Source organism: Myotis myotis, unplaced genomic scaffold (assembly GCF_014108235.1).
Source record: "Myotis myotis isolate mMyoMyo1 unplaced genomic scaffold, mMyoMyo1.p scaffold_m19_p_1, whole genome shotgun sequence".
In the NCBI taxonomy this organism is placed as follows: Eukaryota; Metazoa; Chordata; class Mammalia; order Chiroptera; family Vespertilionidae; genus Myotis; species Myotis myotis.
In genome coordinates, this window is record NW_023416313.1 from 159,943,427 (window position 1) to 159,954,974 (window position 11,548).

At 58.3% G+C, this 11,548-nt stretch overlaps 1 protein-coding gene and 1 long non-coding RNA gene across 4 annotated transcripts in view; one reads left to right on the top strand and one right to left on the bottom strand.

Annotated features, from left to right (window-relative positions):
• ITPKA (inositol-trisphosphate 3-kinase A) overlaps positions 1 to 11,548 on the top strand; it is a 38,554-nt gene that overhangs the window by 7,386 nt on the left and 19,620 nt on the right. Inside the window, exons 2-7 of one of the 3 annotated variants that reach the window (XM_036298019.1) lie at positions 540 to 636; positions 712 to 928; positions 1,042 to 1,246; positions 1,453 to 1,554; positions 1,836 to 1,907; positions 1,994 to 2,616. In XM_036298019.1, coding sequence (XP_036153912.1) covers positions 540 to 636; positions 712 to 928; positions 1,042 to 1,246; positions 1,453 to 1,554; positions 1,836 to 1,907; positions 1,994 to 2,197 — 897 coding nt within the window. In that variant the 3' untranslated portion in view covers positions 2,198 to 2,616. Of the gene's footprint in view, positions 1 to 539; positions 637 to 711; positions 929 to 1,041; positions 1,247 to 1,452; positions 1,555 to 1,755; positions 1,908 to 1,993; positions 2,617 to 11,548 lie in introns of those variants that run through there. The other 2 variants (XM_036298029.1, XR_004965875.1) reach the window with 2 other exon arrangements.
• On the bottom strand, positions 2,881 to 8,473 carry LOC118650127. The gene is made up of 3 exons (XR_004965876.1): positions 7,089 to 8,473; positions 4,534 to 4,647; positions 2,881 to 3,805 (listed from the first exon to the last, which is right to left on the bottom strand). It is a non-coding gene; the product is annotated as an uncharacterized LOC118650127 (long non-coding RNA).

Consider the following 11,548-nt stretch of genomic DNA (forward strand, 5'->3'; position numbering starts at 1 on the left):
CTTACTACTCACAACACAGTGAGAGCAGCCATTTCCCCATTTTACAGATGAAGAAGCTGATGCCCGAAGGCTTGTTTCTCAGGCCCCCAAATATCCTGAGACATGATAGAAATGCAAGTTTTTGGTCCTACCCCAAACTTAGAATTTCCCTGTGGTAAACCCAAGAACTTGCATTTTTAAACAAGGGTGGTCATCAGTTGATTCTCACGCTCACAAAAACCTACGACAGAGAAGTTTAATAACCTGCCCAAAAGTTCAGCTTTTGAGCGGCAGAACTGTAGTTCAGACCTGAACCTTCTGACGCGAAGTCCAGGGCTCTTTTCAGCACATTTGAGAAGCTGGATACCTGTCACCACCCTGTGTGTCCCAATGTCCACCACGCAGGCGCACAATAAAGTTTCCTGAGTGAACAAATGAATGAATCAGGGGACCCTAGCTGCTTGCGGTGGGGCGGGCTGGCTCAGCCCCCGTCCTGAGGAGGGAGGGCTGATGCATGGAGGAGATGCTGGACCTGCGGGCTCCGACCGTGTTGCTTTCAGAAAAGCCACTGGCAGAAGATCCGGACCATGGTGAACATGCCCGTCATCAGCCCTTTCAAGAAGCGCTACGCCTGGGTGCAGCTGGCCGGGCACACGGGTGAGCACGGGCAGGCGCGGGTGGGGAGGGTGCGTACCGGGTGGGGAGGCAGCATTAACTGGCGCCCGTCTGCAGGGAGCTTCAAGGCGGCGGGCACCAGCGGGCTGATCCTGAAGCGCAGCTCCGAGTCGGAGCGGTACTGCCTGGCGCGGCTGATGGCCGACGCGCTGCGCGGCTGCGTGCCCGCCTTCCATGGCGTGGTGGAGCGCGACGGCGAGAGCTACCTGCAGTTGCAGGACCTGCTCGACGGCTTCGATGGGCCCTGCGTACTTGACTGCAAGATGGGCATCAGGTACGTGAGCTCTGCCGGGCCGTGCGGGAACCGTCGGGCGGGGGCGCGGGGCGGTGCTCGACGGGTCCTGGGGTGAGTCCGCTCAAGCCCCGCCGCTGCCTCCGCCTCCGTAGGACCTACCTGGAAGAGGAGCTGACCAAAGCCCGCGAACGACCCAAGCTGCGGAAGGACATGTACAAGAAGATGCTGGCCGTGGACCCCGAGGCGCCCACGGAGGAGGAGCACGCGCAGCGCGCCGTCACCAAGCCCCGCTACATGCAGTGGCGGGAAGGCATCAGCTCCAGCACCACGCTCGGCTTCCGCATCGAGGGCATCAAGGTGGGCCGGGCTCGCTTTGCTTTGCACAGCCCCGCCGCTCCTGCACCCCAGCGCACACCCACTCCGCGGCGTCAAACCTCCCAGGGCCCCCCACCCCCCTGAATACGCACCCGCCGGCGGCCGTCTCGCTGACCGCTGCTCTAATGATCCAACCCCCTCTGGCGGGTACGGCCCCTGACGCTTCCTGTCCCACCTCCTTAATTAAGAAAGCGGACGGATCCTGCAGCACAGACTTCAAGACCACGCGGAGCCGGGAGCAGGTGATCCGAGTCTTCCAGGAGTTCGTGCAAGGGGATGCGGAAGTGCTGGTGAGCGCCGCGTCCTGGCACCTGCGCTGTCGGGGCGCCTGAAACCGAGGGACGCCCCCAGGTCACCCTGTCTAGTGCCCTCGCCTATGTGACCCCTGTCGTCGCTTTTTCTCACGCTGTGTTGTAATTTTTACGTTTCTTCCCTTCTGTCCTGCGCGCCACGGGCGGGCCTGTTTTTCCTCCACGGTATTTACCAAGCAGAGCATGAGTCGTGACCCCTAATGTTAGCAGAAGCTCGGTCAGTGTTAATGTGCCCTCCTCTCCCACCCTACCCTGTCCAGCGGAGGTATTTGAACCGCCTGCTGCAGATCCGGGACACCTTGGAGGTCTCTGAGTTCTTTAGGAGGCATGAGGTAAGGGGGGAGGGCCAGGTTCCTGGTCTGTGGTCTGTGAGGGCTTCCCCAGAAGGGCCGTGGTCTGACCTTGTGGGTTTTGGCAGGTGATCGGCAGCTCCCTGCTTTTCGTACACGATCATAGCCATCGCGCGGGTGTGTGGCTCATCGACTTCGGCAAGACCACGCCCCTCCCTGACGGCCAGACCCTGGACCATCGGAGGCCCTGGGAGGAGGGCAACCGCGAGGACGGCTATTTGCTGGGGCTGGACAATCTCATTAGCATCCTGGCCAGCCTGGCCGAGAGATGAGGCTAGGGACTAGGCCCCTGTCCCCCGCACAGACCCGCTGGTCTCACAAATGGACCTGCAGCTTTGTCCCCGCTGTGCATGCTGGGAAGAGACAAACCCAGAGGTTGTGTGGTTCATAGGGTCCTGTAGGGCCAAGTGCCAACCACTGTGGGACGCACTGCACGCACCAAGGCTGTTCCCCATACAAACCCAAGCGGTCCCAGAGCCGATGACACTAAGTTAGGGGGTGGGGGGTACACTGTGACAATGGACTTCTTCCTGAGTCCAGCTATTCTGAGGGGGCTCTGCACTTCTCCAGAGAGGTGAGATAACGAATTTTATTTCACAGGCACTAGATCTATTGATCTATCCTTCCCACACTACAATGGACTCCCCTCCCCAATAAAACTCAAAGACACCAGCTTTGGTGACTCAGACTTCATCTCCTCCCTCCTCTGGTCCCCTCTTTCTCAGTTCCCAGGCATCTCTAAGGTCCATTCAGATCACTGGGGGATATGAGAAGAGTTCTTTTTTAAAAAGAAAATTTATTGATTGATTTGAGAGAGGGTGAGGAGGAAGAGGAGGAGGAGGAGGAGGAGGAGGAGGAGGAGGAGGAGGAGGAGGAGGAGAGAGAGAGAGAGAGAGAGAGAGAGAGAGAGAGAGAGAGAGATTGATTTGTTTTCCACCCATCCATTCATTGGTTGCTTCCAGTATGTGCCCGGACCAGGATCCAACCAGCAACCTTGGTGCATCAGGATGACACTCCAACCAGCTGAGCCACACTGGCAGGGTGAGAAGAGCTCTTTATTAGTTGTCTGTAGGGTTGTGTGGACTGCCCAGGTGAAGGGTACTCATAGGGGAAGGGCAGTCCAGCAAAGGCTTCCTGCAGGAGGCAATTTCAACTGGCCACCCACATCCCAGGGAAAGGGGGTTGGCCTCTGCTCTGGTCCCAAAGTTTAAAGTTTGGGAGTGACCAGGCTCCTCCCCAGGAGGCCTGGGTCTGGTTTCCAGGATGGAAAGTCCTGTGGTGCAGGCCAACCTTGAGACAGGCCCAAGCATGCAGTACAAACTGGGGTGGAGGTGTGGGGGAGAGACTACTGGAATAACAAGCCACTTAGAAACCTGGGGAGGAGTGCAGGGAGGAACCACTGCTAGCACCAATGCCTATGTCCTCCCTCAGGGCCCCTGGGGGCCCAGCAGCTATAGATGGGATTCCAAGGATCCCAAGGTGGGAGTCCTCTGGCATTGGGGGGCTTGAGGCCAGAGGGCAGCCAGCTCCCTTTCCAGCTCTTGAAGTTCTTCAGACTCAGTTCCTGGGCCTGTGGGGACCTTAGCCCCTCCAAAGACCTGCTCCCCAGCCCAGCAGCCCTTTCTCTTCCTGGGCCCTAGCTCCATTGGCAGAGATGAATTCAGCACATCAGGGTCTTGGGGGAGCACATCAGGGTAAGGGAGCAGTGGGCCAGTGTTGTTTTATGGCCTCCCTCCTGACCCCCAAGACAGGATGGTCAGGGCAGGTCACGGACACACCTGCCCTGTATTGAAGTCCAGTATGGAAGATGCTCCAAGATGCTGGCAAAACTAGGGCGGAGTTCAAGCCGGTGCTGCCAACACTGGGTCATGATGGGATACCTGGGGAGAAGTAGCAGTTTGTGCTCAACCATGACTGTGAAGAACCCCCTCCCTGTGCAACACTCTAAACTCTCAGAGGCCCTAGACAGCCCCTGGGAGGGGCTGGCCATCAGTCCCACTCTGGCTATGAAGTCCTGCACCTCCTGGTTGGTGCCCAGGGCAGAGCATATAGCCCAGTGAGGAGATCTCCAAGAGCAGTGCCTCAAAAGACCTGCATCATGAGTGGGGGGAACCTGATGAAGCCCATCAGGCACAGCCTCCCCTTCCCTCACATGAGGTGGCCCAGGGGAGGGGAGAGGAGTCTATCTTGGATGTGAAGATGCCCTCTAGGAAGGCCTCTGGGGCATCTACTTGACTGGCAGCAGAGCCTGGCAACCCTTTAGGTAATAACTGCCTCTATAGGAGGGAGGAGGGGAGTGATGAGCTATTCAAATCACAGGGGGCTGCTGGGAAACTCCCTTGAAGCTGCAGCCTTCCCCACCTCCCCAGGCCCCACACTTGTAGATAACTCTAGCCATCCAGAAGTCCCCCATCTTGGCCACTCAGCTGGGTCCACTGCAGCTCAGCAGACAGTTCCTGGCAGCAATGTCCCTGCAGAGTTGGGAGGACTGCCAGAACTCAGAATCTTGCTCTGATCTACTTTCATTAAAGTTATGTGGAAGGTCTCTTTCTTGGGGGGAGGGGGGCAGTTGGGCTAAGGGATCCCATGAACCAGAATGACTCCTGACCTGCCAGTCAAGTGGATGTCCCCAGAGGAAGATTTTCCTCAGGTAGTGGCAGCCCTGGGCTATGTCCTGGGCCAGCTGGAGCAGGTCCTGCACGGCCAGAGGTGATGGCTGGGCCTGGGTAGGAGAGAGGGTGCATTTGCCCATGAAGGTTTTGGCACACATGGACAGGGTCTTTAGAGGCACCTGGAGGGCTGGGAGAAGGATCTTAGCAGGTGTGGCGGGCTGCGCCTCAGGAAATTTCATGTCCCCTCCAGCAGAATTAGGTGAGGGCCGGCCTGGAGGCTGAGCGCCACACAATGCACAATGTTCTGATGGCTGAACTTGCTGGGCTGGTGGTACACACATCCCATCACCAGCAGCCAGAGAAACCACGCTTTAGGCTCCACAAAACTGCAGGGGACATCGGTGTCCCTAGACTTGCTACCTCTTAGCCCCTTGGTGAAGAGAGGCAGCTCCTGCAGATTCTGGGTGCCTTCCCCACAACTTCCACATGGCCTGTGGCCCCAGGTGCACCCCCATGAGGAAATCCTGCTTGTCCTGAGAGCAGAGTTCGGGCAGTCTAGGGAGGATAAGGGCACCGAGCTCCTGAGGTCCCCAGACACCAGGAGGGTGGGTTGACCCTAGCATCAGCAATTGTTTCTTTTTGGAACCCTGCTCTCCTGGCCCCAGCCAGAAGCCCCACCCCATCTCACCTTGATAGCTACCTGCAGGGGGCTGGGGTCCCCAGGAAGGGCATAACCAGTCCCTCATAGACCTCTCACAATGGCCCAGGGCTCTGTGTGAGAAGGGTTAGAAGGGAGTGGGTAGCTGAGCCTGAGGAAGTGTTCTAGAGAGTCTTGTGTCCCTTTATCTCCCTCTCCCCACTCCTTTGCCCAGCTGGCCTGGAGGGTCTGGGCTTTCTCTACAGCATGGCATGTTCCCAGGTGTAAGCCCTGCAGAGGCAATGTTGACTGGCACAGAGCCAGGGCAGAAGAGAAGGCAGGTATGGGGGTGGGAGTCTATATGAGGTCTACCCTTAGGTCCTTGCTGACACCCTAAGGTGGAGGCAACCCTTGCTCCAAATGAATCACATCCTAGGGTTCCTACCATCCCAGAAATTAGGGATGACATCTGACCCTGGACAAGCTATTTTCTATTTTGGAGTTTCTCTGGCTTCCATCTCCTCTACACAAGGTCTTTGGGCCAACAGCTGCTCTCTGGGATCTATAATTCACCAGGGACTGGGGGAGAGGGGATTCAGAGTGCATAGGGTCTCAGAAGGAGGGGGAGGACTCACCTGAGCAGAGTGACATTATTTAGAGAAATCTCCCCCTAAGCCCTGGGGCAGAGGCCAGGACTGGGTTGGGCCAAGCCCCATCTGGCAGCAGTAGGGGTTAGGGGCTGTCCTGATGGTGGAGGGTTGAAGCTTGCTCAGCTGGAGCCTAGGGCCTGGCAATCCTGTCCCCCAAAGACCGTGCCACTTCTATGGTTCACTGAGGGTGGGAGGAACAAGGACACATTCTACCTGCCCAGCAGCCCCACCCTGCTTTGCCTCCCCCTGCCCAGGGCACCTCCACAGATGCCCATTAAGGCAAATGTTTTCCCCTGGGCCTCCCCAGCTGCTTCTATCCTTAGAACCCCAGAGGAGTTCACCATTGCTCTGCTGGGAGTAGGGGGTCTTGAAATCAGCCATGTCTGCCCCTGAGACCCCACACAGCTCAGTGGAGAGGTGGGCAACCTTGAATTAGCCATGCTTTCTGAATGATCCATACCCAGAATCAGGACCCACACACATGAGGAGGCTCAGTGTAGAAGCTGCCACCACAGCCACTAATAGAACCAGAGGGCCTGATATGGGGGCAGGTCTAGGAAGAAAGAGAGACACCTCCAGTGGGAAGCTCCTCTCTGTCCCTTTACCCCAGGTTTGAGCCTTGCCTCAAGACGCAGCTCAAGTGTTAACTTTTCCAGGATGCTTTCCCACTTATCCTAGACCAGTGGTCGGCAAACCACGGTTCGCAAGCCACATGCGGCTCTTTGGCCCCTTGAGTGTGGCTCTTCCTAAGCCTTAGGAGTACCCTAATTAAGTTAATAACAATGTACCTACCTATATAGTTTAAGTTTAAAAAATTCAGCTCTCAAAAGAAATTTCAATCGTTGTACTGTTGATATTTGGCTCTGTTGACTAATGAGTTTGCTGACCACTGTCCTAGACAAACACAACCTCTCCCTCCTGAGAACCCCTAAAACACTTTACATCCCCCATGGCAATTGTTACTTAGATATAGACATAGATGTAGATGTAGATGTAGGTATAGGTATAGGTATACGTATAGGTATATAGATATAGATATAGGTATAGATATAGATATAGGTATAGATATAGATATATAGAGATAGATTCATATATCTAGATAGATGGATAGTGCCCCTCCCACACTAGACCACTAGACTACATGCTCCCTGAAGGCAGAGCATACACTGATGCATCTCTAATCTTCTGCCAACACTCAGTATCCTGCTCCTCCTCCCAGCCTGCGGCCCCAGGAAGCCAGACCTTGGACAATGGCAGAACATACCCATGCAGGTGCTGTTATTCACAGCTAGCTCCATGCCCTCTGAGCACATGCATGTGACCAACCAGAACTCTGCCTGCCATTGACAGTCTTTCAAAAGGCAATGACTGTAATTGAGATGCAGTTGGCTCTCCACTTCTCCATGGTTCCCTGTGACTATGAGAAAATAACTGTTATTGCGGGGTGGGGGAGGATGAGGTGGAGTGGGGTGAGGGGGACACACACCTGCTTTTGCCAGCCACATGTTTAATTCTAACCCTGGACCTTGGAACAAGGAGTCGTGCCAGATATTAAGGCTGGGTGGGAGGTCTTGGGGGGCTTTTGTCAGGCCTGCATACTCTCTCTGGAATCCTGACCTTGCAGGAATTTGAGGAGAATTCATAGCAAGGAGATACTTGACAAGCACCCCAGCATGCCCCATACTAGCATCAAAACTGACAGCCCAGTTCCCCAATATTTCTGTGCTGTGCGAGAAGTAGGTAGTTCACATGGAGGAAAAGGGCTAGGCCAGGCTGAGAGGTGGGTGGCAGAGGTACTACCAGCCAGAGGCTGCAGGTAGAGCTCAGCCCCTGGAAACTGAAAGTGATAGGGGGAGGAAGGGGCACACAGCTGCCTCACTGCTGGGAAGGTGGTTTTTGAACTGTGTGGAAGCTGGAGTCTCCCAGTGGAAATCCCAGTACGGCCTCCTCTACACTAGCATTACAATACAGGTGCTGCCAGTTCAGCAGTGGGAGCCAGAAGCCAGGAGCCAGGAGCCAGGAGCCAGGAGCCAGGAGCCAGGAGCCAGAGAGGTGGAGAGGGAGTAATCACCCATAGGCCCATCTCTGGCTGGTTGGGACACCTCCTTGTCTGTCTGACCCCTCTGGTCCCATGTTCTCAGCTATAAAATGGGGAGGCTGTATATAATGGGAGAAGATGTATATAAAGTATTTACAAACAGTGCAGCCGGACGGACACGAGGGCTCTGCCTTACATCACTGGTTTCCAAACTGGTCTGTACAGGATGGATTAGAACACAGATGGCTGGGACCCTCCCCTGGAGTGTCGGGTTGCAGAGGGGCTGAGAGTTGCATTTCTAACAACTTGTTGGTGCTGATGCTACTGGTTCGGGCACCTCACTTGGCGATCCACTGATTTAAACCGTCCCTGGCGTTCTGCCTCTGCTCAGATTGCCCGTTCGGCCTGCTCTAAGTTCCCGCGACAGCTGCAGAACAAGAAGGGGGTCTGTGGTGATGGAAAAGTCCTGGATTTAAATGAAAATCTGGGGAGTGCTGTCTGCAAGTGTGATTTGCAACTTATCAAACCTCTTTTTTGCTTTTTCTGGCCTCTTTTTCTAAGAGCTATTGCTCTACCTGCTCCGGCCTGGAGCGGTCTCAACCCCTTTCCCACCCATTCTTCTAAGGCGCTAACCTCCTTCATCCTGGGGGGCGGCCCAGCTGCCCGCCCCAAGGGTGTACCCACCCCGGTAGCCCGCCGCCCCCACTCCCAGCGGCCGGCTGCGGCCCCGACAAGCGTGGCCCAGGCCTCGGCGCAGCCTGGCCGCCCTCTGCCCCCGGCCGCGGTGAGCGCCGGGCCTGGGAGAGGAGGCCCGCCAGGTCCAGCCGCCCCTTCGCCTGCGGGGAGACACAGGTGGGCTGGCAGCGGGACCGGGAGCCCTCGCCCGCCGCCCTCCTCTCCCACTGCCCCGGCTCCGTGGAGCGGCTCTGCAGTTTCTCGGGGGCGGCCTGAATCCGGCCTCGGTCCTGCCGCCTCCGCGGGCCGCCGGCAGCCGCGGCTCCTACTCGCCTGCGCGCAGCTACCGGCCAGCGGCGCGTTCAGGGCCGGGCCGGGCGCTGGGCGAGGGTCTAACACCCCCCACCCCCCGCCAGGGGCTGAGTAAGGGAAGGGGCTCCCGGCCACACCCGGGGACTTCGGAACCCCAAGGCCCTACTTAGAGCTCCGGTGCGCGCCCTCGGGAAAGGGCTTGGGGGCCCCACGCTGCGCGCCGGGAGCGAGCACGGACCCGAAAGGCGTAATAGTGTCCCCGCGTCCGCCGCCACCACCCGCCCAGCGCCGAGGCCCCGGGACCCCTTCGGGCCCCTCTGTCGCCGCGAGCTCCTCCGGGGCAGACGGGCGGTTCTCCGGGCTCCCGGGCGGGCATCGGCGCCGAAGCTGAACCCGGAGCAGCGCTCCCTCCCTTCGACGACCCAGCCCTCGCGCTGCGCTCCGGCGCCGCCCGGTCCCACCGGCCCCGCCAGCTCCGGGGCAGGCGTCCTCTCCCTGCGGCCCCGCGGGGACGTGAAGCTGCTCCCCGCCCCCACGGGACGGGTGGTTCTCAGCGCCTCGGCCGCGCGCGGCTCCGGAAGCACAGGTCCTGCGGGCAGAGGGCGCGGCGTCCCCGGCCCTCGCCATGGCCCCGGGGCCGCCGCCTGGAGCAGAGGTTGGTGACACAGACGGCGCCGGAGTTTCGTATCCGAGGGACTCGAGGCCCTGGTCGGTTTCGAAGAGATGGGACTCTGGGTTTACGCACCGGAACGTTAGACTTACAAGCTCCGCCGCTGGTTGCGGGCCCTGTGCTGGGCGGGAACAGGCTCCTGGGGCTGGGGCACGGGGTGGCGACGACTGTCCCCCGCCCCCAGTTCCGCCGAAAGAGGGGCGGTCAGGTCGCGGGGCCCCCGTCGCTGCAGAACACCCTGCGCGCACGTGGCCTTCCTCCTGGAGGGTAAAACCCGGGCTCACGGTGACCACCCACCTCCACTCCTTCTCTGCAGGTCCGGGTCCTGCCTGGCCTGGCCCCGCAGGTGGAGAACTGCCAGGGCCCCTCGGTGTCCGGGAGCAGGGCGGGAGGAAAGGTCATAGCGCACCTGCCCGGTCCAGGTGTGATGGGCAGAGGAGGAAGGGGCCCACAGCTCACCTGAGGGAATGGCCGAGGGGCTGGCTCCGAGCCGCTAGGCCAGTCTGCGTCGCTGATGTTCGCGTCCTGGGGGCTTGGAGTTGGGGGCAGGGAGAGGATGGCAAAATGGAGCCTGGGACTAGGAGCTGGAGGAGGGAGTGGCTCCTGAAAGGTGGTAGGGAGACTGCGAGGTTGGGAGGAAGGGCAGGACGTTCATGGAGGACAGGAGATGGAGAGAAAAACTTCTCGCCCTGGCCGGTGGTTCAGTGGTTAGAGCGTCCGCCCGCTGACCAGAGGGTCGCGGGTTCGATTCCCTGTCAAGGCATTGCTGCTTCGGTCCCCATTGCTGCTCTCTTCTCTCTCTCTCTCTCTCTCTCTCTCTCTCTCTCTCTCTCTCTCTCTCTCTCTCTCTCTTTCTCCCTCTCCACTCCTCACCCCCTTCCACTCTGTCTAAAAATCAAAGGAAGAAATACCCTCCGGTGAGGATTAAAACAAAAGCACTTCTCAATAGCCAGCCTTGCCTCTCGAGGCCACGCCCCTAACCCCACCAGCCAGTGCTCACCAGCGCCTGGAAGCCAGCCAACCCAACTTTGGTCGCCACCGCCCTGCGCCCTGCCCTGCGGGTGCCCACTGATTGCTCTGCCAGAGAGCCCTCCCAGTGAGCCACGCGGGACCCCAGGACCTGTACCTCCTTCCCCAGCTGAGTGATCAGGACCCTAGGATTCATGCATGCACCGCGCTTCTCCGCCCACAAGGGTTGTTTTTTAAAGGAATGAATGTCCCCTTTTACCTTTTTAAATATATTTTTATTGATTGCCACCGGACAACTGATTTCAGAGAGGAAGGGACGAGAGAGAGAAACATCAATGATGAGAGAGATGCCGCTTGCACACTCCCTACTGGGGATTGAGCCCGCAACCCGGGCATGTGCCCCTGACAGGAATCGAACGCGGGACTCCTCAGTCCACAGGCCAACGCTCTACCCGCTGAGCCTAACCGGCTAGGGCCCACAAGGGTTTGAGGCCTCTGGGGGAACCACTGGGAACAAGTCTGTGGAGACCACCGTCCCCAACCTAGGAAAATGCCTCTGGGCAGTTCCCTGACTGCCAGAAAGCACTTACCCGTAGCTGTGAGCCATAGCAGTAGCAGCCATCACCTATTCCCCGGTGGATTTAGGGTTGCTGGCTCAGACCCAGCCAGAGTGTAAAGGGCTAGATGTAGATACAAGTGATTTAGTAACAGCTCCCACCCTGCTTATAGGAATGGCCAGCCTCTGGCTAGTCACCACCTGGTCCTAAAGCTGGCCTGGCCACCCCCACCTCACACCACGGGTAGTCAGAGAGGTCCCCAAGGTGGAAGAACCTTGCAAAGCCCCACACACAAAGGCTCTAAGTCTCCAGCCACGGGCTGTCCCAGGGAATGGGGTGGCTATCACATCACGTAGGGTGAAAGTGTCCCCACCCTTTTGAAGCACGATCTTGAAAACGTGGAGAGCCACACCCAGGCGCCCCATATGGGGCTTCTAGGTCTCTCAAGTCAGGAGCAGTGGGTGTATGTGCACACTTCATTGGTAGTGGCCACTGTGATAACA